The 25,007-nt window shown below is 40.5% G+C and overlaps 1 protein-coding gene and 1 long non-coding RNA gene across 5 annotated transcripts in view; one reads left to right on the top strand and one right to left on the bottom strand.

Moving 5' to 3' along the window:
• Window positions 1-24,860, top strand: part of LOC104357035 (complement C4) — a 58,398-nt gene extending 33,538 nt beyond the window's left edge. For all 3 annotated transcript variants that reach the window (XM_033000254.2, XM_033000253.2, XM_033000255.2), the window contains 22 exons: window positions 405-544; window positions 1,643-1,855; window positions 3,091-3,142; window positions 3,679-3,759; window positions 4,810-5,013; window positions 6,593-6,668; window positions 7,081-7,237; window positions 8,816-8,911; window positions 9,237-9,405; window positions 11,037-11,203; window positions 11,646-11,804; window positions 12,410-12,469; window positions 12,927-13,020; window positions 13,757-13,925; window positions 15,588-15,675; window positions 16,302-16,376; window positions 17,440-17,548; window positions 18,481-18,570; window positions 18,915-19,007; window positions 19,767-19,850; window positions 23,240-23,372; window positions 24,520-24,860. In XM_033000254.2, the coding sequence (XP_032856145.2) occupies window positions 405-544; window positions 1,643-1,855; window positions 3,091-3,142; window positions 3,679-3,759; window positions 4,810-5,013; window positions 6,593-6,668; window positions 7,081-7,237; window positions 8,816-8,911; window positions 9,237-9,405; window positions 11,037-11,203; window positions 11,646-11,804; window positions 12,410-12,469; window positions 12,927-13,020; window positions 13,757-13,925; window positions 15,588-15,675; window positions 16,302-16,376; window positions 17,440-17,548; window positions 18,481-18,570; window positions 18,915-19,007; window positions 19,767-19,850; window positions 23,240-23,372; window positions 24,520-24,658 (2,648 nt within the window). In that variant the 3' untranslated portion in view covers window positions 24,659-24,860. The remainder of the gene's footprint in view (window positions 1-404; window positions 545-1,642; window positions 1,856-3,090; window positions 3,143-3,678; window positions 3,760-4,809; window positions 5,014-6,592; window positions 6,669-7,080; window positions 7,238-8,815; window positions 8,912-9,236; window positions 9,406-11,036; window positions 11,204-11,645; window positions 11,805-12,409; window positions 12,470-12,926; window positions 13,021-13,756; window positions 13,926-15,587; window positions 15,676-16,301; window positions 16,377-17,439; window positions 17,549-18,480; window positions 18,571-18,914; window positions 19,008-19,766; window positions 19,851-23,239; window positions 23,373-24,519) is intronic.
• LOC116963467 lies at window positions 3,772-24,575 on the bottom strand. 2 transcript variants are annotated; one of them, XR_004408192.1, is made up of 3 exons: window positions 24,493-24,575; window positions 5,128-5,192; window positions 3,772-4,168 (listed from the first exon to the last, which is right to left on the bottom strand). It is a non-coding gene; the product is annotated as an uncharacterized LOC116963467 (long non-coding RNA). The 2 variants fall into 2 exon arrangements; XR_004408191.1 differs by lacking the exon at window positions 24,493-24,575 and adding an exon at window positions 10,345-10,373.
• Window positions 24,861-25,007: the final 147 nt, after the last annotated feature.

Below are 25,007 nucleotides of genomic sequence, written 5' to 3' on the forward strand. Positions count from 1 at the left end.
ACGGGTCTACGTGGCACTGCCCTCTCCCCTGCGGAAAGGGAGGCTCATGCAGGCCTGCAGCGTTGGTCACGGAGTTTGCTTACAGAACACGGGGAAAGGTCACTGTGTTTTACACATGGCCTTCGCAGGAAAGCTGGGCCACGTTTCACTCACAAAATCTACAGACACTCCTACCAAATTTCACCGATCGAAAACCACGGCAGCGATTTGCCGGAGGGCAAATCATTGACCCCCGACATAGGCCTTTAGTGCAGTTGAGTTGAAATGCTTTCTGGATATGCGTGTCTCCCTCTCCTGCTCTTGACCTCAGGGGAGCCTAGGCAATGAGTTTTGATTAGACAGTTAATTTTTTATCAGCTGATGCTTGGTGTGTAATTGTCAAATCTGTTTTTTTCTCACCCCAGGATTTTGCATAGCTGACCCCCACACGTTCACAGTTTTCAAAGACTTTTTTGTGTCCCTGAGATTACCATACTCAGTCAGACGACATGAACAACTAGAAATAAAAGCAGTGGTTTACAACTATCTGCCCAGTGATCTCCAGGTAGTATTATCACCAACTGTTGTGCTATACACGTCTATCTAGCTAGATGTAGAGTTGTGTAATAATTTAATTTAAATGACCCAGCCTCCTTTCAGTTCCCTCCTACAGCCCAGACATCACGCTCCCATTTTGAAAGTCTCCCCAAGGACAGGATCCAGTTCTACTTAATAATCAAACTTACTGTATAAAAAAATTTATTTACCAAATTACACAAACAAATTCCTTGTCTTTGGGTATGTCTTCTCCCACTTCGTTGAAGCAACCAGCTACTTTTTTGCCACCTATCAATCTGGGCAACACCCAGCTGCTGATTAAGCAGGTACACAAGATACAGAGGTAAATTATGAGCACACAATCCAATACGTTAGCACAAAATTAATTCTGCATACAATGCAAAGGCACTTTATGTCTGCATGTGACCCATATCCAGCTCTGTATATGGCCACAGTTGTCACTGGGCTTAGGGCCTCCATCATCCTCAGGCTGATGGTCTTTTTTTCATGTCTTCCCATCTCAGCCAGTTCTACTTGACCAGCACCTTCTGAACTATGTTGAATGGTGTAGGGCTGGGATGTATAAAAATGCGCTGTCCTTTTTGATTCCCTGTGGTTCAGGGATAGGCCAAATCTATATTGCAGATTCAGTGTACTGAAGAAATACTAGTCGATTTACCTTCACAGCCCTAGTTGGTGTAGATTAATGTAAACAGACCATAGGGTCATAGAGCAATTTAGGTTACAAGGAACCTCCAGAGGTCTCTTGTCCAACCTACTGCTCAGAGCAGGTCTAGTTAGAGCAGATTGTCCAGTCAGATATTGAATATCTCCAAGGTGGGAGACTCCACAAACTCTTTGGATCACTTTCTTTGAGAAATACTTTTTCCCATTTTATAAATGCAGAATAGTAAAGGGAGCAAAGTGAAAAACACTTTCTGTCTTGCAAAATGCCTGCATTGCTATTTACACTTTAAGCAAAATCTAGTCTCCCATTAGACCTATTTCTCATTTCCCGTTCTTATCTGGCCATGGTGGAGCTGGGGTATTTTTCCTGTGCAGTGATGCACTGAGCATGACTGCAGGGGTTGCCTTGTCCCCGCAGGTTACAGTGACGATGGAAGCAGTGAAGGGGCTGTGCACCGCAGAGGCGACAGAGAAGGCTGTGCAGCTGATGCTGGAGGCTAAGGGGAACTCTGCAACACCAGCCTATTTCTCGGTTGTCCCTCTGACTGTGGGAGAAATCCCAATTACTATTACTGCTTTCGACACGCTTTCTGGGCACAGTGATAGCATTAGGAAGAACCTCAATGTTGTGGTAGGTACAACTAGTTGAGGGCAGGCACTTCACAAATATGTGTTTCTTGTCAAATATGACATTCACTATGTGTGGAGCCCTTGTGGAGGGAGTGAAATCATAGAACCCTAAGGCTGAAAGCAATCTCAGGAAAGGACTGAGCTATAACATGGGGAAAAGTTTTAACCCTGTGGTGGGCTTGTGTGTCGTGGAAAGAATTGTTCTATATGGCGAAAGGCATCCTTCTACACATGACATCGCAACAACTTCTTCCATGCAGTCAGTGCCCATCTTGTAATCTCTAACTTCCACCTGCTTCATCAACATTTATAGAAAATCTTTTTCCCTTATGAGGCCAAGACTGACCATGTCCATCTATTAAGATATTTGAGAATAAAATACCTTCTGCTAGTCATAAAGTTAAACCCTATTTTATTTCTTCTACTTAATGGGTCTGCAATCTTAACAATTGCATAGCTAAAACACCTACAGGCAAACAAAGATGTTGTATTGATTATTTAATACCTTAGTTCTCTTTCAAAATGATAAAAAGGAGGAGCCTTTTAGAAAAAATGACTTTTCAAGAGTTAACATTGACCAACACAGAGTCAGAGACCAGCACAAAAAGTGCAAAATATGAATCCTTGCACCATTAATGTCAGGGAATAACCATCTAAGTAAAGATAAGGCATGGGATGCCAGGAACCTGCTGTTGTTACAGGCCATAACTTTTGTAGAGACAGACACAGTCTTAGAGTTCAGTGCTACACCAAAACACTAGAAGTGTCTGTAAAAATAGCTTCATTAAAATAGAAACTGTAGGAATAGGGGTGTCTGGAAATCAGAAGAAAATAAGTTTAAGTTTACCAACAAGATGAACTCAAAACTTGGTGGGTTTTGTAATGAGAGGTTTATTAAAGTGAGTCCACCTGTGAACTTGACTTGTATGGCTCACAAAGCTGAGAATAAACTTAGAGGTTTGATTTTTCTGGGTTAGTTTTGGTTAAAGGAATTTCATCCAGGGAAATATGTCAAAAATAACAAAAATGTCACTAGACTTTATTAGCATTTCAATTGGGAGACTGAAATTCTGTTTTGGAGCATCAGCTTTACCTGGAGAAAAATCTCATTCCAATATAACTTATTTCTGACACCTGCTGGTCTAGTGTAAGGGTGGAGATTGTGGCTTTCATGCAGCTTAATTTCAAGGGTGAGTGCGTGCAAAAGTTTTGACTTTTCTTTCCTCAATTGTACAGGCTGAAGGTGTTTTACAGAGAGAAGAAGAGACCATTTGCATTAACAGTGACTGTAAGTTACACAAACGAATTAGATATAGATGAGGTTTGAGGTAGGGACAGAGTGTGTAAAGCCTGGTGTGAATATCTGATGGGTGCAGTGAAATCCTTCTTAATGTACAAACATTGCTTTGGTTGACCAGAACTTTTCACAAATTTCTTCGTTCAATACATAGCAAAAGACTCAGGAAAGAAAAATAATTTAATTCTAAATGTTTAGAACTGATTTGTATTCCTTCCATGTTTCAATGTAGCATTCTTTGGATACTAAGCAGTCATCTATTTTGTTTACTAATGGCTCTTAAAAGGTATTAAAAACAAGCCTCATTTCAAGTCAAAAAATATTGCTGATAATTGAAAATTATATCAATTTAAGAAAGATAAGTCTATTTTTTTTCATAAATTTCCATTTAATGTTTCTGATGACATTTATGTCATAACTGCCATCAATTGTGAGATGTTTAATGACAAGCATGATCTAAAATTACACTGTATGTTTTTATGTTTAAAAAGTCTGAATGTAGATTTCTATTTACTATTTATTTACAGTAAAGTCCCATACACTGGACCTGAACAGACCATCTGATATGGTACCGGGTTCTGATAGTCACGTCTTTGTTAGCCTGAAAGGTAAATGTAATTGTTTGTCAATAACTTCTCCATAGTTGGAAAGAGACGTGCCCCTTTGCGCTGCTCATTCCGGAACGTCGAGTCTCCATTCCCTCCTAGTTTTTTCTTCTGTGATTCACATGGTCTGTTGTACATGCCCAGATCATAAAACAAAACAGCCCCAAGGCTAACCCAGTACCTTTCCTCTTTCTAATTACTCCTTCCCACTTGTATTGGATATAATAGGTTTATGTGGTCTAACCTGCTTCACTGTGCCCGAACCAACTTCATGGGCAGTCCAGAGGAGAAGGGAAGAATTCACCTTCTCTAACAACCCCACAGCGCATATAGGTCTGTAGAAATCTGCTTTAGCCTTCAGGAATAAGGATGCCAGACTCTGATGTATAAATTCTGAAGAGTTCTTGTTTTTCTAGAGAGAAGATATGTATAATCATATGATCATTTAATCAAATAACCATATACATATACATGTATTCATGCATACATATTTTAAAAACATCTACTAGCAGGTACTCTTCATTAATAATAAAAACACCTTTTTTTCCCCAGAAAATGTAAAATAATGCATTCTTGACACAAATGTTATTGGCTTCCATTTAAAATCCCTGTTCTGAATTATGGGGATGCTTGAATTCATCAAATGAGAAAATTGCAGAGAGGAAAAAAAAAAAATCTTATGCACAAAATGTTTGGCATGATTAAGGCACAATCTTTTTGCCCTCTTTGGGAGGATACGGTCTGGTTTGACAAGACTTTTCCAGTCTGAACCTGAAACACCAGTCTTACTCCCTTTCCTTGCTCCCCTGCCTCCGGTAGCCTCAGGACTCTTTCTCCTCCATGTGCCTTCGCTGCCCCAGCCTCCCTTCTCCAGCTTTCCCAGGGCCTGGTACCTCATCCTTGTTCTTCTCCAGCATTACAAAGTCTTAAGTAGCTGAAAACATTGTTTAAGAATCAGAACTATCAGATCCCACTGGAGCATCAACCTTTCTTCATGTTACACCAGCCAGCTTTAAATACAATATGTACTATGGCTTGTGTTTTTTACAACAGGGAATATCATGGACGAGTCTGTTGAAAATTGTCTTAGTCTTACTGGAGTTGAGAAGCTTATTCAAGTTCCCACAGGCTGTGCAGAGCAAACAATGGTGAAAATGGCCCCTGCAGTCTATGCTATTGAGTACTTGGATGCCAGTGAGCAGTGGGTGAACTTTGATCCTGAGCGGAAGGAGGAAGCCATTAACATGATTGAAACAGGTACACAGATCAAAAAAAAAACAACAACAAAAAAAAAACACCAAACAAACAAACAAAAAAAACCACAAAGACCAACCAATGCATCTTTGTTATCCTTTTTCATTGCACACTAACCATTGCTGCTTGCCAGAGGAGTGTGTGTTGTCTTAACACAGCCACGCAGAAATGTCTCAGACGATCTGCAGACAGACATGAGAAACTGAACTGGTGAGGAGGATTTAGGTGACTAATTGCCCACATCCAACATTGTACAATATTGACATTCACAGTCCACCCTCTCTCTTGCCTAACTGAGAAGCAGAAAGTAAAATCTGAGATCATCAATGTCAACACTTTTCAGGGTAAACGGACAGCAAAGGCCAGTTGATCTTTTCTTCCTAATGTAGATGTGCAAAATAGATCAAGATTAATCTTGTCCTAAAAATGTTTATTTCTCCTCACTGATCATAGACAGTGCTTAGGATGGCCAGCTGAGATGTAGACATTTCTGCTGGAAGATGTCTGTAGTTGGCAAGAAGAATATCACCAAAGAGACTCCCAATGGTAATCAAGATAATGAGAATTTCTCCTCCACACTCCCGCATTCATTACAATGAGCTACAAGGACTCCAACAGCCTTGGAGGGAGTTTCCTTAGCGGGGAGGGCAGCTGCAAGGCTGCTTCTTGCAGGCCCCACCCAAGACGTAATCCAAAGCTGGTGTTAAACCCGGGACCAGAACAAGTGGAAATGGAGGTGTTCCAGCTCTCAGGCACTAAGGTAGAGCCCAAGAGCTCTCAATATTGTAGCAGGTACAGCTGATCCTTCTAACTATAGAGGTGTTCACATGGCATAAAGAAATATAACGCACTTGTCTTCAGGACCTTCAGACAACGTGGCACACATTTAATCAGTGAAAAATTAGGGTATAAAGAGAGAGATCAAAAACATGCTAACAGTTGCTGAATGGAGGTCTTTGCCTATTTATCTAAGATTGCCTAAAGTGACATGAGATCCTGCAGATGAGTATTACCAGCAGCATTTAGTCCCTATATTATATTTTTACTGATTCTTATCAAAGTTGACCAGGGTAGCAAATGAGTTGTGTGGCTATGACACAGACTTGTCCGGATAGTAGAAGTCAAGATCAGGTACCACAACTCAGGATTTATAAGCATATGTCTGACCCAAGAGATGATGTTTTAGTTTGGTTTTTGTTTTTTTGTTTGTCTATCTGTTTGTTTGTTTTTTATTCCATGCACCATGAAATCAACAGCTTGAAACATTGTCTGTACTGGGAAATAAGTTTCCTAAGACTCACTACACAGAATATACTTTGTAACTATAGATACCTGAAGTTTTTGGGTTATTCTCATGGCTCAATTAAGTCAAACAAGTCAGATCACCTTCTAAGGCTAGTGCTTTTTCTGTGTCAAAGGTCTGCTGACCCAGTCATTTCCCCCTTAATTTACCAGTGACTAGCTCCATGTACTCTTCCACTAGTCAATACTGAACGTGCCCATGTTAATACAAGTGACATATGAAAGTGCCCAAGAAATATGTGTATCCTCTGAACAGATATGTGCTGTCCATTTCATGCAGGTTATACTAGACTGCTTGAGTTTCAGAAGGTGGATGGCTCCTATGGAGCATTTAAATCAACCCCCAGTAGTGTATGGTAAGTGTATTTTTTTGGTGGGTTTTTTGTTTGTTTTTTTGTTTTCCAAAATACCTCTATTATAATTTGATGCTTAAGAAGTTTTTCTGTGGTGATGGATTTTCAAAATCTGGTGAGCATAGTGTTGCCTATATACTTTTGTTATGGATAGTCAGCCAACTAAGTCTCTCAGCACGTTTAGTCCTTGAAGGAGATTTATACTGAGCCACTGATTATATTGGATTTGCCACAGAGTAGAAATGTTCACACTGATGTCGAATGATAACTCACTAGGTTCCAGTGAGTGGACTCTAAAAGGTAAAAATGTAGAGAATATGAGTCTATGTACAAAATTAATATGTTTCTTCTCCTGTCAATATAATCTTCTATAAATATATGTCGGCAAAAGTTTGAAACAATTTCTTTTATGCAGGTTAACTGCCTTCATTGTTAAAGTACTCACAAGGAGCAAAGAATACATTAACGTCCAAGACAGTCACATACACAACTCAGTTTCCTACTTGATTAATCAACAGCAGGCAGATCATTCATTCCACGACCATCACCCAGTACTGGACAGGACTATGCAGGTAGGTCATCCATATCTAGAAGAATCTGTTGCACATTTAGACCTGCTAGGGATATTGTGAGTTTTTGAGTAACAAGAAATGTATCAAAAGAAAAGAAATCTGTAACATAAGAAATATGACATCTGTAACGTAAAATGAATTTGTTAAAAGGTCTGTTGTGTCAGAGATGCACAGTGAGCACTTCACCACCTTTATCTTTTGATCCAGTCTTAGATAATTTTGCAGCTGACCTATGCCTCTAGAGCACTTACTTAGAAATTTAATTCTGAGATCTTTGTTCCTCGTAAAAACGTATGCCCCTTATTGCCAAAGGCAATAAAGGCATAGATTCATAATTTAGTTTTGAAGCAAACTCCAGAGGTCATCTAGTCCAACCCCTGCTCAGAACAGGTCTAGTTAGATCAGATTGCACAGGGCCATATCCAGCTGAGCCTTGAGTACCTCCAAGGATGGGGATCCCACAGTCTCTGGGTAAACTGTTTCAGTATTTAACCACTCCCATGGAAAACCAAACCAAAAACAACAAACAAAAACCCCAAACCTTAATACATAATCAGAATTTTCAATTGCATGTTAGTCTATACATCCCCTATAAATGTCCAGAAACACAAAATTGTTACACTGTCCATGCATCTAGGATATGAAAATAATGTGCATCTTCCAAAATTCATTGAAAATACAGACATCTTTCTAGTGATCTTATATGAAAAAAATGTACTAATTTTATTAACAATCTCTGACAAATCACTAGTGAGGCTTTCACCCTCAAAGCCTGTTCCACAGTTGATGTAACATCGCTGGGGAAAAAAAACAGCTCAAGAACTGGCCAAAGGTTTTTCTGACATGTGTTCATGCTGAGATACTTATCTTCTATTTTACATTTGCTTCAGGGGCTGTGCATGATAATTTTGTAGAGAAACTTAAGTCTTTCCAAGCAAACAAAATATCCTTCTCCTAAAGATATTTTGGGGCTGACTGCAGGAGAAGGTTCTTGTCAAAGGTTGTTAAAAGTTGTTGAAAATCTTAAGGTTATTGTCAAAGGAGAGCTTGAGCAAAATAATCACAAATAAGAATCGGAATGAAAATGCAGATATTCAGGAAAAAAAGCTAATGAGGGGTCTATGTTCAGTTTATCAAGAAGAGGAATCAGAGATGATCTAGTAATGGTGTATAAATACTTCTACAGGAGAAAAGTTCTGTGTGTTAGAGTGCTCTTTAGCCTATAGAGAGTAGCAGAGAAACGGGAAAAGAACAACCAATTACTGCTTGGAAATTGAAACCATGAATATTCCAGTGAGAAACTGTAGATTTTTAATGATAAATTAAAAATTTAATTACTGGCTGAAGGACATATATATGAAGACATAACATTGTGTAATGCAAACTGGCTGCCATTGTAGAAGGTATATTTTAGGCGGACGCAAGATACAGAGTAAAATTAAAGGGTAAAACTACCTGGTCTGTGGTCTGATGGTTTGACAAGAAGGTCCTTGACTTAATGAAAAGTGATTTTTCTAAATTTAATCATAAGCATATATATGTGCATTTGACTTTTTCTTTTCATGTTTCATCTTTCAGGGTGGCATTAGGTCAGCAGAAGAGGACTTGGCTTTGACAGCCTTTGTAACTATAGCATTACAACAGACTCTACAGGTCTACCAGTCACCTGATGTGGTAGGAATCCTGACTGTTTATCTTTAAGCCTGAAAGCTATTGCACAATGGCATATCCACCCTACTATCTGAAAATACTGCAAATGAGGAGGTAAAAGTCTGTTTACGTTTGTGGTGGAGAGGAAGACGTGCCATAGCCTAATGTACAGCAAGGTGTTTTGAGCTACACATTCCATCATCAATGGCTTTAATCACTAAGCAAGAATTATTAAAATTGTCTCCAAAATTACTACAGTGATATATTCTAATGTCCTAGTATTCTCACCAGCAGTAACTTTTAGCAGGTCTGAATGATCTTCTCAAATAGATTCATTCTGTTTTCACAGGTACAAGTGATAAGAGGAGCTGTGACGTACATGAAAAACCAACTTTCAAGAAATACTGACTGCTATTCTACAGCCATCACTGCTTATGCTCTGACACTTGTGCAGTCTGATAGTGAAGGAGCCCAGTTTGTGACAGAAAAATTAAGGAGCTGTTCTGTTTTTGATGCAGGTACTATTAACCATTCATAAAAATTCAGTTAGAAAGCACTTTTCCTAATTAAAGCACTTTGAGCACTCTTATATGACCAAAAAAAAATTATAGTAAATTAAGACCATTTAATTTTATAGAAGCATGTATGTGTATGTGTGTCATGGTTTAGGCCTGGTTGGTAGCCAACCACAATGCAGCAGCTAATCACCCTCCCTTCCCCCTCCCCACCTGGGAATTGGGGAGGGGATTAGAGGGGTGAAGGGAGACTCGCAGGCTGAGATAGGAACAGTTTAATAATGGCAATAAAATGAAAACAATAACAATGATGGGGGGAAAACAAAAAGAAATATATAACCAGGCAATGTACAGTGTAATTGCTCCCCACCCGCTGACCAATGCCCAGCCCGCTCCCGGCCAGCGACCCCGAGATACCAAGATCCCACAATCGCAATCCTGGAAGCGAGAGAGAGAGAGAGAGAGAGAGAGAGAGAGAGAGCCCCTTCCCCACCACCCCTCCTCTATACAGTGAGCATGACGTTCCATGATATGGAATATTTCCCTGGCCAGTTTGGGTCAGGTGCTGTGGCCATGCTCCCTCCCTGCTCCCTGTGCCCTTGCGCACGGGCAGAACATGGGGAGCCGGAGAGTCCTTGAAGTCTCGGCAGCAGCTGAAAACATCAGTGTGCTGTCAGCATTTTTCCCATACCAAACCCAAAGCTAAATCCAAAACACAGCATTCATCTAGTCCCTGAGAAGGAATATTAACTCTATTTCAGCCCAAACTAAGACAATGTGTAGTATAGTTAATTATTTAATAGATAAAATATATTTCAATGTTGAAATTGTAATATGTAATTTGTATAATTAATATCATTATCAAGCAAAAATTAGCATTGTGAAGTTTGAATCATGATCTTATCTGATACTGGAACAAAACCATGGTAAATAGTCATTTACCTTTTCTGCTTCCCTTGCCACCAAACAAGTTTCCACACCCCTAAAGTACATGAAGAGAAAAAGTCCAAGAAAGAAGAAACTCTTGATAGGTGAATAGGAATGAACGGCTACATATGGGAGTAATCCAGACCGGACTTGTGACCGAGAGGGAAGGTGTCTTTCCCAGCCCACCTGCTTCCAAAGCCACCTGCCAGTTCCCCGTGCTCTGCTCCAGCTCCACGGGGATGTCGCCTTTTGCCCCGCAGCGTGTGGCTGTGGTCAGTGCTGACTCACTTGGTCGTGTTGCTACACTGCCACGTTGTTAGTTTCTCCCAATTCATTTACTAAACACATTATGGTTTAATAGCCATAGCTCAAGCATAAGGAGCATGCTTCACCTTAATGAAGACTGGACTTACAGACGTAATTAGTAGTATTATTTCTCAGGCACCACTAGACACGATGCCACCATTCCATCGAATGGATATTGCTGGACAATGAGATAATTAGACTGTGATGGTTGGATAAATCAAAATTGAAAATTGTGGTTTTCTTTTTCCATTATCTCTGCTTCCCAATGGATTTGTTGCTCTCATGACAGCATCTGTGTCTTGTGGTTCCTCAGCACTATGATATGAAATATAACTGTGTAAAATAGTCATTTTTGGCAAATGTCTTTACCAAGAGGATTCGAGACTGAATTATTCTTGCAGCAAAGCAGCAGCGCTACTGGGGAAATGGCAACGATGCAGTCTCAGTGGAAACCACTGCCTATGCGTTGCTTCAAACATTGCTCCTGAAAGACAAGGGGTATGCAAGGCCTATTGCTACATGGCTGACGGAAAGAAGGAACTACGGTGGAGGATATTGCTCTACACAGGTGCCTGACCACCGGCTGGGGTGGGGCTTCAAGGGGAGGGAAGGAAATGGAAGCCCCATAAAGATTTTCATTTAGATTTGAAAGCACCATAACAGTTAATCCTGATTTTCTTTGATGTATGAAGAACTGAAGATTTTGTCTCATTAATAAAAAATGGGCCAAAATAAAATGGTTATAAGCCAGCAAAGATTCCTGGTCTTTATGAAGACTTATGATAATTGATGGTGAGAACTCCAGTGGTTTTAGGATTTTAATGCTCAAAGCAACTGGCATATGAAAATAATAGTCTGTGCAGGTAGGAGCAGACAGATACAGGAGAACTTAAAAGCAGCAAAACCCATATAACTGAAGAGTAGCTCCAGGTGACTGATCATGTCGTCTTCAACTCAACTGAAATAACCTGGCATAATTGTTAGGTTTTTTGCATTTCTTTCTCACCTAGGACACAGTGGTGGCCCTAGAAGCTCTGTCAGCATACAGCATACAGACACTGAACACTGCTTCCACCAACCTGACTGTAAAGCTGGGAACACCTGGAAGACAACAAGACCACAGTATTACTCTGACTGATACTGATGAAGCAATTCAGAAGCAGCTAGAGGTACATAACCATCCATTGTTTCAAGCTTTTTTTCCTCAAACAGGAAACAAAGATTGGATCATCTGGCCTAGGTTTTCTCATGTTAAGCAATCATGATGTAGCTGGTTTAAAATATTTTTAAATAATTTAATCTGTAAAAAAACGACTATTTTTAAAGAAAAAAAATAAATCAGCAGATGCATAGCAGCAGATTTTATAGGCCCTTTATCTGCCTCTTCAAGGACTTTGTTGATGCAAATCTCCCCCAATGGTGAAGAGCAGCTAGGAGCCCATGTCTTGCTAGGGAACGAAGAAGAAGGGGAATATTCTGATACGCAGTGTGTTGGGACCTGTGAAAATGTCAAATCCAGGCTACAGAGGAGGGAGTGAAGTTGGGAAAATATGTCTCTTGAGTCCCAGAAAGGCAGAGTAAGATGCACCAGCTCAGCATGTTAAAAAGCTTATGAGACTTGAGGTCTTATAACTCCTTCCACAGCTAAATGGTTTTCCTAGCCGAGTTCTGAGGGTTAAAGGCATAGAAGACCATCAACATCACAGGAAAACAGTAGATCAAATGCTGAGCACAGACTAAATCTCTTTTTTTTTTTTTTTTTCTTGGTTTGCAGTTTGAACTTGGGACAAAACTTGAAGTGTCTGTAGATGGCAGAGGAAATGGGACAATGAGCGTAAGCTGTAAATCATAAATTCAGAGTCCAACTGGACTTCTTTTAATCCCTTTCTGAAAACAGAGAAATTACTTGTCATGGCTTCATCCTTTGTGTTCCTAACTCCAAATTTCTAAAATTTGGGGCCTACAGACTGCCCTGTCAATTTTTTCCCATTTTTAACTTTGTTAAAAACATGAAATGTCAATGCTGATAAAGGCAGCTGGAATTTGAAAGGCCCCTTTGTGGTTGGAAATGGAGAGTTATCTAAAAGTCCCACACCATTTGTGATTCTTACATGGGACCTCTCCTGCTTATACCTATGACAGTCCTCTGTAACTACTCTGTGCGTCTGGGAGACCAGTGTTTCTCTTCATGCTCCCATGTCCCATCAACATTTTCTGAGGTCCTGGATGAGTAAATCCCTTGTCATTTACGTGATATTTTTAGTGGTTTTCTCCTTGTGTGTTCATCTTAGATATTAAAAGTGTACTGGTCTTCTGACCTGAAGAACAACACGTGTAATGATTTGATTTTGACGGTGGAAATGGAAGGAAGCATTAAGTACTCTGGTGAGTGAAAGGAAAGTGGCTGGGTCTCAAAGGTGACGCATTTGGCCAGCTGCTAATGATATTTAATAGCTTTCCAGCCTTGGGAAGTGGGAATAAATAAATAAATACAACAAGGAAATAAAGAGGTCTCTGAACCCTGACTAGCTATTGTTTCATTCAGCTTATTAATATTTTAAAATAGTTTAATAACTATCTATGTGACTGTAGGGTACCTAACAGATACACAGGTATTACTGTTATTGGGAGGAGAGTGAGGTAAACTTCCTTCATGTTGTTCCTGGCTGCCACGAGGAGAAAGCCCAGCTCAGTTCCCTGGCTAATAAGGGACCTATCATCTGGCCTTAAAAATTCTTTGGGGCAGATCTGTCACGGGTTTTTCATGTAAGCAAAACTGTGTTTTCCATCCCCTGAAGTGTGTGTTCATCATCCTCTGTCTGCATCACCATCCTGCCTATGTCTGCATTTTTTTCTGCTTAGACAGCCAACTTTTGGAGGTCAGGATTGTCCTTTACACCTAACCCCCTTTTTAGCTAGATCTGTTGGTTATTCTTACTACAATTATCCATAAAATAACTCTGAATAAATTAGAAATACTGAGATAGTGTGCAGCAAACTTTTATAAAACTCATAGAGATGGAATGAGTGCCCACTGGTATTTATCATTGTACAAAAAGGAGCTAAATTACCAGGTCCTCAGTCAAATTTGTATATTGCTGATTCTGTCTGTCACCTCCAGAAGCTGTATATTCTGATGAAAACAATGATTATGAGGACTTGATTGATGCAGAAAAGAGCGCATTTGAGCCACTGTCTGAAATAGAGTGGTTTGATATCCACATCAGAAGGAAAAGGGATGTGATCTCTCCCAGTAAAGCAGAATCACTGCAGTACAAAGTCTGTGTCAGGTAGGTCTGCAAGATCAACTCTTCATTAGAAAATGCATTCACTTCTGTTTGTAATTATTTTTGGTCACCCTCTTCATATCTGCAAGGTCAGCATCCAACCTGCTGATCTTCTGTGAGTATGCCTACATGGTGAGTCTGCATCCTCACTCCTGTGGCAGGAGAAAAGATTTCCACATAATGTATTAGGTTTAGATGGTTGACATAGATCTCAAGTGCATATTGCAGATTCTGCCCCATGGAACTCCAGGAAGACTCTAAAGCACCTATCTGGCTAGTAATTTGAAAGAAGTCTTCTATTAAATAAATTATAATACAGTAATAACACACAGGGTTTCATTGCTTTCTGAAGAGATGCTGTTACTTTCTCCATGGTCATACTCTGGCCTCATAAAAAAGAAAAAATGTCTACTTCTACCTGGGGGAGGAGAGAAGGCAGAAGAAATATCCTGTTGTGACAATCAAGAAGTAGGCAAGGGCAGAGCTAGTGAGAAAGAAATCATCTCGTGCAGAGTAACACTGAAACATCTGCTTTTGCTCTCTTTCACAGTCTGGCAAGGGTCACAGAAGCACAAAGTGGTGGCTGTCCTGAGTTCCCCTTCCAGAGAGGTGCAAGGTGGCAGAAATAGATTTTGGTTCCCAGTAGTATTCCTCTTTTCCACTGAGTTTTGACAAAGCCTTGGAGGCTGTAGTTTTTATCCCCACCTCCGAGACAGCAGCATGAACTGTGGCAGGGGAGGACTGGAGTTATCTTAATTCCTAGGTTTTGCGCTCCTTAGTTAAACATGTATTCAGTGAATTGTATGCTGGCTGAAGCACCATTTTCCCCATTAATTGCTATGTAACATTTATCAGCTATCACATCCACTGTTCTGCAGGACATTGCTGAGTGTTAGGGTGAGGTTTACACAATAATGTCGAGCTCCTTTTGCTGTAGTTAAGACACAGAAGAAAAACTAAAGCACTGACTACATCACCATACTTCTTCCCTGCACTGTGGCGCTTCCCTTATGGGGAAAGAAGGGCGCCAAAATAAAAGTTTCTGAAGCACCACTAAGTGTATGTAGACTATCTTATGGCAAGGCACCCTATGTGAGTGCAGAACAGCTTCATTTTCCAGCAATGACACAATTACCTGTTTTTTTGATAAGGTGGAAGTAGAAAAGATTGTAAGTCCAATATATATACCTAATGGATAGTTAGAGCAATGAGGATTTTTGCCTTGGACAGCAAAGGTGATGTAAATTTGACTTTGTCCATGAAGAACTTGGATAAACTCATTTCCTACCTCCATTCTCTAGGTAATAGAGAACAGACACTTTGGCAGTGCTGTTTACCTTCCCCATCTTCAACAGTGCTTTTATGGTGGGATGAACTGTCCTTTGAAGCTGATCGTTTCTACTTATCAGCTATAAAGAAAGCCTAGATGACAAGCTCAGGCAAGACAACTGGGTTTTGGATGACCATTTGACTAGTTTAGGTGATTAATTTTGCCTCATGACTCTTAATAAGGTAGGCAGCTAATTTTCAAATTAAAATCCACTTAGGAAATTTAAATGGAGTGGAATGTTTTGTTTCACCATTAGCAAGCCTGAAGAGCCAAAGTCTTCAAAACAATCTGGCTGTTCAGTGAAGATGTTCACTGCTGGCATCTCCCTTATAAAGGTCCACAGGTTCCAGTGCACCAAAGATGTCCCTGGTTGATCTCTCTCTGCTGAGTGGCTTGGAGCCCGACACAAAGGATCTTGAGCAGGTTAGACACGCTTATCTGTGCAGTCTTTCATAGCTTTTTCTATAGAAAATTTATCTTTAGAAATATTTCCAAAGTTCACAGAATAAAGAAGGGAAAACAGATTCTTGGACAGATGTATTTTCATTATTCTTGTTCTGAAAAAATATTCACTGAATATATACAAAAAATGAAAAGCGTGTGGGGAACAGAGTTCAGCCTTCTTAATCCCTTGTAATAGAAATTAGGGCAAGGGTCAGCAGGGCACTTAAATACACGACTGTCCTTAATACATATTTCTGTCCCCACTGTCACTGTTGTCTCGCGACACGCCAGGACAGCGTGTCCGGTGCTGGCAGGGAGGGAGGTAAGCACATCTTTTAGAGGTGATTGCCAGCCAGGCACAGTGACGGGGAGATGGGGCTCAGCACACGACAGAGGTGGCTACAGGGTTCTGGAGCCTGCGTGACTGGGGGAGGTTTCCCCAGGTGGATGCTCTCAGGGATCGTTTCCTTTAGGGAGGAAGAAAGACGGCGGAATAAAGCAAACAGCTGAGCACAGCAAACCAGAATGTAGAGGGGGCTAACAAAGGTGTTCCTGTTATGCTAGGTTTTTGTTCTGATTTTTTTTGTTTGCTTGTTTTCCTGCAGTTGGTGATGTCTTCAGACCAGTACATTCAGCACTATGAGTACAAGGAAGGAAAAGTTTTGCTCTACTTTGGTGAGGTAAGTAAACCCAATGATTTCCCAGTCTCTGTCATTTCAGATAGCATGTATAGACTTCTTTTTAAACCTAATTATTATTGTTTTTCACACTCTGTTACCTTCCTATGATATATTATTATTGAACAGCTCAGCTGAAAGAAAGGACAGGAGGGGAAGAAGGGAAATGCACACCTTCACCCTCCACCTTTCTGTGTTCCAGGAGGTATAGCCCATGTTAGAGATTTGGGCTTTGACCCACAAAAAAAAAGAGAAATCCTCTCCAGCCAGAAGGGGTGTTTTTCATCCAAGATTAACAAAGTGTCAGCTGGTGGACCTGTAAATTCCACATTCACCTTGCATGTGAAGTTCAGTATTCCTGGATCAAGATCCATATAGTGACAAACAAATGTAAACAACAAACGCCTTACTTTTTGTGTATATTTCCCCATGTTTTGGGTAAAGACTTTACCCGAAACCCACCTGAGTTGTTTCATCTCCACAGTCAAAGCAGGGGCGTCCCTGCAGCAAAAATACATAGGGCAAAGATTTTTTTAAATATAAGACAACAGATGAATGAAAAAAAAAAAAAAAAAAAAAAGTAAATGTCACTGCTGCTATGACTGTCCTAGATAAGTTTTGTATTTAACATAGGGCGAAAGATGTCACTGACCTTAGTGTTTTACTAAGGGAAATGCATATACTGGCAGCCACTCTTACAGGATAGGCTGGATAGACTGTGAACATCTATTACACACATTACCCATGTGCAAGATGACTTTAGGCAAAAGCTGAAAAGTAAGCCCCAAAGTAGTGATGATGTGAGTCCAGATCAGACAGTTTAAAGCAGAGAAGACCTGCACACATCTCACAAAACTACCTTTACCAGGTTTAGCTCATCCACATAATCTTTTCATAAAATCATGGAAGGAAATGCCTTCTTCAAGTTGAGGCTACAGCTACCAGGGCCACCTCACCTCGGCCATCAGAAACAACCATTCTACAGCTAATACAGGCACAAAAGACTAAGGAACTGACTGGGGAGAAAGAGTTTACTTAGCATAACTATTGCTCCTTTTTCCTCCAGATCACAAGAGGACCAGAACCAGATTGTATATCATTTGGGGCAAAGCAAATCAATCCCATGGGCTTGGTTCAGCCAGCAAATGCCATTCTTTATGATTTTTACAACCCTGGTAAGAGCTCAGAAAAATGATACATGACTGATTGAAAGAGAGACCCTCAAAAGCAAACTCCAGTCTATAGAAAGGTGGTTTTGATGTAGTCTGTGAAACCATGTGATTTTGTTTAGTGTTAAAATAACCTGCCTGCAATACTGTCTTCTACTACCATGGCTTAAGATAATCTAAATAGAGATCCTCTCAGGAAGGGTCTATTATTGTAAATAGACTGAAAATACAAACTTCTAGACTCATGGGTTTTTAAATTAGGTTTCCTGAGTTCCTGTTTCTCATGGTGCTTTTAAGCATGTTCCACTCACATTATCTTTTCAGTCAGGATGTATTTCTATGCATCTAAGATAGGCAACCTTAGAGGTTGGGCTTATGTACTGTGCTTGCTGGGGAACCAGTCTCATTCCCCATTCAAAGAAGATTAAATGCAAATCATCCCCCATTTGACAGTTACGTAAACAATATTTGAAAATTAGGTCAAATCTCTATTTTGCCTGAAGCTGAGGGATCCAAGACAGTTTATACTAGGTTTAAACCCCTAGCTACTGGTGATCCTATCTCATTCTTCTGAAACAGTGCAGTCCTCACTGTAACTCTGTGGTCTAAAGATGCTCTTAAGATGGATGCTTTTAAGAGGAAACAACAAAAAAAGAAAAGAGTACAACTTAAAAACAAAACAAAACAAAAACCAACCAAACAAAAAGCAATCAGGAAAACCCAACCCCCTAAAAAAAAGCAGGTTGTTGCCCAGCGGAAAGGTAAGGTGACTCCTGTACTCTAGGTGCCTAGGCTACAGGTCTTTGTGGACTGCTGATGCATAGCAAACACCTCAGTGGTCTGATTTCTCCGGACCAGGGAAAAGTTGGGCTGCAAAGGTAGTTTCAGGTTTTCCACCTGAGCTCTCTGAGACAAGCCATTTTGTTTCTTCTCCACAGACAGAAAGTGCAGTGTATTCTACAGCGCTCCCAAGCACAGCACCATGCTTTCAAAGGTGTGCCATGCCAGTGTTTGTCAGTGTGCAGAAGGTAAGGAGTGACTAAATAAGCCACTCTAGAAGAAGATAGTTACTTCTATAAACCATTAACATGAAAATTTTTAAATCCAGAAAGGGCCATTACAATTGTCCTAATGCATACCAAACTGAAACAGTTTTTTTAAGATATCCAGGACTGATTTGATAGTTGAATGCAATGTATATATACATGTGCATATGTATGTAAATCTCCTCCACCACACCTCTAAGAAAGTTGTTCTGCCATTTTATTTTATTCTCTGTTACAATGTTGAGCAAATGAGCATGTATAAACTATGTCTATCTAAATATCTATGCCTACAGAGGCAGATGTATAATTTATTTTCTTCATTCTAGGTCCCTGCCCAAGACATAGATCAACTTTCAGCAAAGCTATAACACAAACCACACGCTTCAGTTTTGTCTGCTACCGCCCTATTGCAGATTATGGTAAGGCATGAAAGACAATTGTTGATTTAGTTTAAACATAGCTATTTTTAACAAGGATAAATTTGTAGTTTTATATACCCGGACCTCTCTTGAAATTAGTAGGGTTTCTGTATCTGGCCTAGACGCTGAGGCAATAAAATGAAGCTGTGTGCTATCACAGTCATCAGAAGGGTGAAAGCGAAAAGTAAAAGCCTCAGAAAAATGCAGTGGGAAGGAAGCATGGACAACATTACATTACAGGGTTTAGAAAAGACCCGTGGTGTGAGCACCACCATCCCCTACATCCCTAATTCTACAGGATGGAGAGGAAGAGTAGGCTTTGCATGGCATGCCATAGCTCATCAGCTCTTTCCGAGGAGATACATGAATATTTTTTCCTTTGTTAATTTGCCTTTCTGGCCTCTTCTTCGGGTGTAAAGATGGAAGAGCTACTGAAGGAAAACTGGTTCACCAGCTTTGGTAAGTTATATGCTAACAGAAGGACAGGAAAATATGTGAAAACGTAATCACATAGTAGCTTCTTTAAAAAAAATACACAAAAGGAATACAAATCTAGAGGTTGTTGATTAATACCTGACTGTCTAAAAGCATATTAGGTATACAAGATTACTATCCTGTTGTCTTTCATACCCCCATGATTTGTGAATCCATGGTACACTGACCTCTCTATAGAAACCTAGTAAAAGCATACTTATTTTTCAGTTTTTGGATGCAGTTTCATGTTTTCATCTGACCTCACACAGTTGTTGTCTGTTGCAGTGTATGAGGTAGAGGTCCTCAATAGTACACAGAAGAATGTTTTTGATTATTATGAGGCCAAAATCCACAGAATCCTTAAAGTCAGTAAGTATCAAAATGTTTGGCTCCTTTCCTTCACCTGTAGGAAAACCGAGTTGATTAAACGTTAGCCAGTATGAGCTATGCAGATGCCTTCTCTTGCTACAGAAAGCAGGGTCAGATATACTTCTACACTAGGCTTGGAAGCAGAGTGATTTCTTGCAAGGCTCATTTGGTGCAGCTCCCTCACCTTTCAGTTCAGCTCAGGGGTAGGTTGCTCTGGTTCACATGGCGCGGCAATCCCAGAGCACGTGAGCCTCAGTCCTTTCAGATGAAACCAAACCAGAAGACACATTCCAGCTGCCTGCATTCCATAGCTCTCAACTGGAGCTACTCTAAGATAAACCTTCCCAAAACATTCAGAGTGTGGATATTAGGTCTTCTGCATCAACTGTTTCACTTTATAGACTGCTGTTATTGAACCACATTCTTTTTTCTACTGTCATCATATCTACTAACCTGTTTTGATACTAGATGAAGATTTGAAGTACTTGTTAATTAACTATTAAGTGCTTGCAAGTCTTGCAGAACAGGGTAAGAGTTGTCCACAATGACTTGCCTGCAGTCAGTGAAGAAAGGAAAACTTCCAGAACTTTGATTTAATAACTGTGAATAACAACAAAAAGGACTTTCTCTCTATTCCTTTAGGTGCGGTGTAAAGATTTGCACTGCTCTCAGACAGTGTCCTTTTGCAGGCCTGCCATCCCATCTGTCCCCACGTGAACCTTAGCAGCAGAATCAGTGAACACTGATATTCTCCAGAGCAATTGCTGGAGAGGCTGTCAGACAACATCTCAGACTTCAACCACTGTGGCATCATGTGGTTGTCGGTTTTGAGTTTGGCAGCCGGAGATTGCCTTTCAAAAGCAACTTCAAAGATTTCAAAATTTTCCCTGCCTGGAACAGAATAATTATCTCACTCTTTTGATCTTTGCCCAGGGGACTGGTGGCGTCACCCAGTACTTCATGGCATACAACTTGTGATCTGGGCCTGATGTCCAGTTCCTGTTGGAAAATCAGGCTCTCGTTTTGTGAGTCCATTGTGAGCAATCGGTCACACACAGGCCTTCCATATGGAGGGAAATGATAATGTACCTAGTGATCAAAACACTGCTGATGGGAGCTTACAATACCATGATGGAAAGTTTCATTAATACCTCCAGAAAAATTACAGGATCTAAAATGATTTAGAACTCTGGGTCCCAATGCATTTGTACTTAGAATTTGTAGGCAAGCACTGGAAAGATTTTGTTTCTTGGCAGCTGAGAGAAACATCCTTTGAATCTGAAGTGGAAAGGAAGAGAGGACTTATCCCGTTCCTACCTCCATCTTTTTGATCTTTTTAAAATCCCCGTTGGTTTGTGCTCTATGAGGCAGCATATGAGCAGCAGTAGGCTATGAAGACTGCTTCAGAAGGCTTGGGAAAAGCTGGGAAGAGGCATGAAGCCACGATGATGAAGAAAATGCTAGGTGTTGAATCCAAATCAGTTCATGACTGAATTAGAGTTGTTATCTTTTGCATTTTTGGTGGCTGTTTTGAATGAGGTTAGTCCCTGTTGCCATCATCAAGGGTAGGTGAGAATTACTAGGGTAAATTCTCATTCTCTGGACCTCTGGCATTATTTCAGTATCAGTCCTTGCAAATAAAGGGTTGGTTCAGAAGACAGATGGAAACACTTATTTGTGTTTGGGAGTCAGCAAGAGAGAATTTTGCAAATGTGCACTCCTTGGGTTACTTTGATTATTAATAGGATTAGTGCACGTGTTTTGGATGACGAATATTTATGCTGTTTTATGAGTCCTTTAGGCGAATAGTATGGACCATGCAAAATAGCACAGAATCCTTATTTATTTTCCTCCACATTATAGCTTTTAAAACTTGAAGTAATTGCTTCCCCTAAATTCTGCTTGGATACATTAAAATTTTGTATTTTTTTTTTTAATTGGACATTTAGAATTGGAAATTATACAATGACCTGTTAAAGTAATAGCTCAAATGCTTACGATCCCCAGGGTCTGAACTGTGTTAGGCCATTTGTGAAGCATATGAACCAAGAAACACCATGGTAATTTAAGCACAATGAACCTGAGGCATAACACCATCATTTTCTCAAGTAATTCTCATTCATCTTTCCATTGCTGGAACAAAATGAAAACTGAGTACAGCATGTAGTATAGGAACAATAGAAAGGTATTGGGTTATATAAGAAAACCTGTAACACTCTATTATTCTTTGGAAGAATGCAGATGTAAAACAGCATACAATACTGTTTGGTTGACTTTTCTCTGGCCTATAAGTACCACATGTAAAATTAATGCAAGTTTTAGCTAGGAAATAGATAAGGTTCTTACTGCTAGGCCTCACAGATCAGCACTCTATGTCAAATTTTGTGAAATCTTATTAGTGTTAAAATATTCTACTTCAGTTTTTTATTCTACTCTTAGGATTTCATTTTGAATACTAGACTTTCCATACTTGTAATATAGTACTTTAGAAATTAGAGGCTGCACAAGGTTCTGGACTCTGTGGTGTTTTACCTGTAATTTAAGGTGGTTTAATGTTGAATTTGTCACCACAGTTGTGCATGACATTTCACATTATAGTTAGAAAGAGAGTAAGAAATTAGCATATCACTGTTATTTGCTTTTTTCTTTTTTTTTTTTTTTTTTCCAAAAGGAATTTGAAAACTGTTCTAGCCAAACAACACAGTATCCTTATAACAAACGTTAGTCTGATGAATAAGCCTCTTTCCAGCTCTCATGTCATTGCAGTACCTAGGTACCCTTCTTTTCTGCCTTGGATGACCCGTTCTGTAATAGGCAGTGCAGCTCTTAAATGAATAATCCTCTGGGCCAGAATACAGGCTAGAATCTTCGAATTTATTTTAATATGGAGATCACCAAGCGCATGCCCTACATATCAGCTTCAGAGGAAATAGTATAAAGGTTAAATCAGTGAAGTTCAGGTCAGGTGCTCTAAGGAGAATTAATTTTTAATACTCCGTGCTGCATTGCTGAGCCTTAAAACATTTGAATTTAGTTTGCTAGCTATGAGCCTGAGCAATTTGAAATACAAAATAGCATGTTTTCTTTCCCCTTTGGCTTTTCTTTCAATCTCTGTGATTTAAACAAACTCCATAGAGCCTGAAAGATCGCTATAGCAAAACAGCTCCTTCAGTAACTACTGAGGAGGCCAAGACAGCCAGCTAAGACAGAAGTGGCTTATTTTTTGTCAGGTAATGTTAAGGGAAATATAACCTACCACAGCAACCCCCAAGTGAAATGATCCCTTGGCTTAGCAGTGGAGTAAATGACCACCACGGGTGGTGTCCTGTGGGCTGTGGTTCTACACTTTTCTCATAAAGTTTATGGGGTTTTCTCTTCTCATGCCACAGCTGCTGATGAAAGCATCCAAGTGGGTGCCCACCGACAGTTCCTAACACGCGCCACGTGCAAGTTAAACTTGGTCGCTGGCAAACGGTACCTGCTCATGGGGAAAGATGGGCAAACGGTTGATTGCAACAGCAAGTAAGTACAGTGGTGTCCGAGCAGCAGTGGCTGCTACCATGGACCGTGAATTCAGGGGTTATTCAAACTACTGAAATACCTCCAGAAACAAAAGGAGAGCCAAATTTCTTAGAGACTGATTCTGCTGGCATTACTAAAATGTGAAGAATAACTTAACTCTGTAGGCAAAAGGCAATCTGTGGGGAAGAGCTGAGCTCATCTATCTGTGCAGAGCCTGGTTCCCACACTTTTCAGAATCAAAGTCTGGTCCTCACTCCACTGGGTTAAAAACTCACAGCTAGAAAAGGAGAATGGGAAATGCAACATGGTTTCATCTACTGCAAAGGCCTTACACAGTTCTGTGTTTGCAAAAGAAATGGGTGGGACTGTAGCTAAAAGCAGCTCTTAAAGATTCTGTTACATCATGCATGCAAATATGTCATTCTTCTAATTTTTCAAGGGAATTTTTCTGGGGAGGAATTTAGTCTGACTATTAAGTATTCAGTGAGGAAGCCATCTTAAATTTTAAATTTCCCTGTGCATTACTGGAAAAAGGTAGTGCCTTTGAAAGCTTCTAGGAGGGAGACCATCTCAGTTGAACAGTAAACAGCACCCCCTAAAACCCTAAGAGGTCCCCTCTCTCCATCGCTATAGGACACTGATGTGAATGCTTAAGTCAGGGGTCCTCCTTCAACAGGCGCCTGCTAAAGGCCAAAGACTCCAAGCAGAGGTATAACCTCTAAAGTGTTCTCCAGCCCACTTGTAATATGCCAGAAGCTACACGCCCTCTCACCACAGAAAGTTAGGAAACATTTTGAGATACTCTCGGATCTAAATGCCCCTTCACTGTGTCCCACTGGTGTTCACTGGGGCTTTTTATCTCCCTCCAGAAAACTCAAACAGAAACTTATCCCAAACTTACCTGGTGTCACTCAAAACACAAGTACAGCCATGTTTCTCCCAGCTGAGCAATGCCTCTTCCATAACCTTTATTCAAAGCTCAGTTAACCTACTAGTGAAACTAGGCTTTAGGCAAGCTTCTTGGCTCGTGTAACTTCTGATCTGAGACGCCTCGGCGGAGGGATGCGACCCCCCGAGGTTTATCCCTTCCCGTAGCTGCAGGTCAGCAGCAGTGACTCACCTCCTTTACCTTCCCACTTGCACCCAGGATGCAGTACTTCCTCGATGCACAAGCCTGGGTAGAGAAGATTCCAGAGGACAAGGAGTGTCGCACCACCCTGCACCGGCAAGCCTGTGCTCAGCTGCAGGACTTCATGAACACGCCGGACAGCCTGTGCTTCTTCTGAACAGCTGCTCTGCTCCCCGCATCCTGCCCGCCCGACTGCGACTCGGCTCCTGCCTGAAGTTTTCTGCAAGCCTGTACATCAGAGTGGCACCTGAAATGTTGCTGAGATGCTTCTCTTGCTATCTGTTGTGCCGACTGGGGTATCTTCTTGTAGATGTCTGTATGCGGGGGGAGGCAATATAACAAAAATTGCAGTTACTCTACTAGTTATTGTTTATTGTCCCTGACACTGGTGAAGAGAGAGTAGGAATTTGACTCCTCGATCCATTATACAACAATGCAATTATCCTGCAGGGAATCAAATGAAAAAATACTGTGCTTGCAGAGCTGATTAATTGCTGCAGTCATTG

Source organism: Tyto alba, unplaced genomic scaffold, assembly GCF_018691265.1.
Source record: "Tyto alba isolate M040663 unplaced genomic scaffold, T.alba_DEE_v4.0 Super-Scaffold_45, whole genome shotgun sequence".
Taxonomy (NCBI): Eukaryota; Metazoa; Chordata; class Aves; order Strigiformes; family Tytonidae; genus Tyto; species Tyto alba.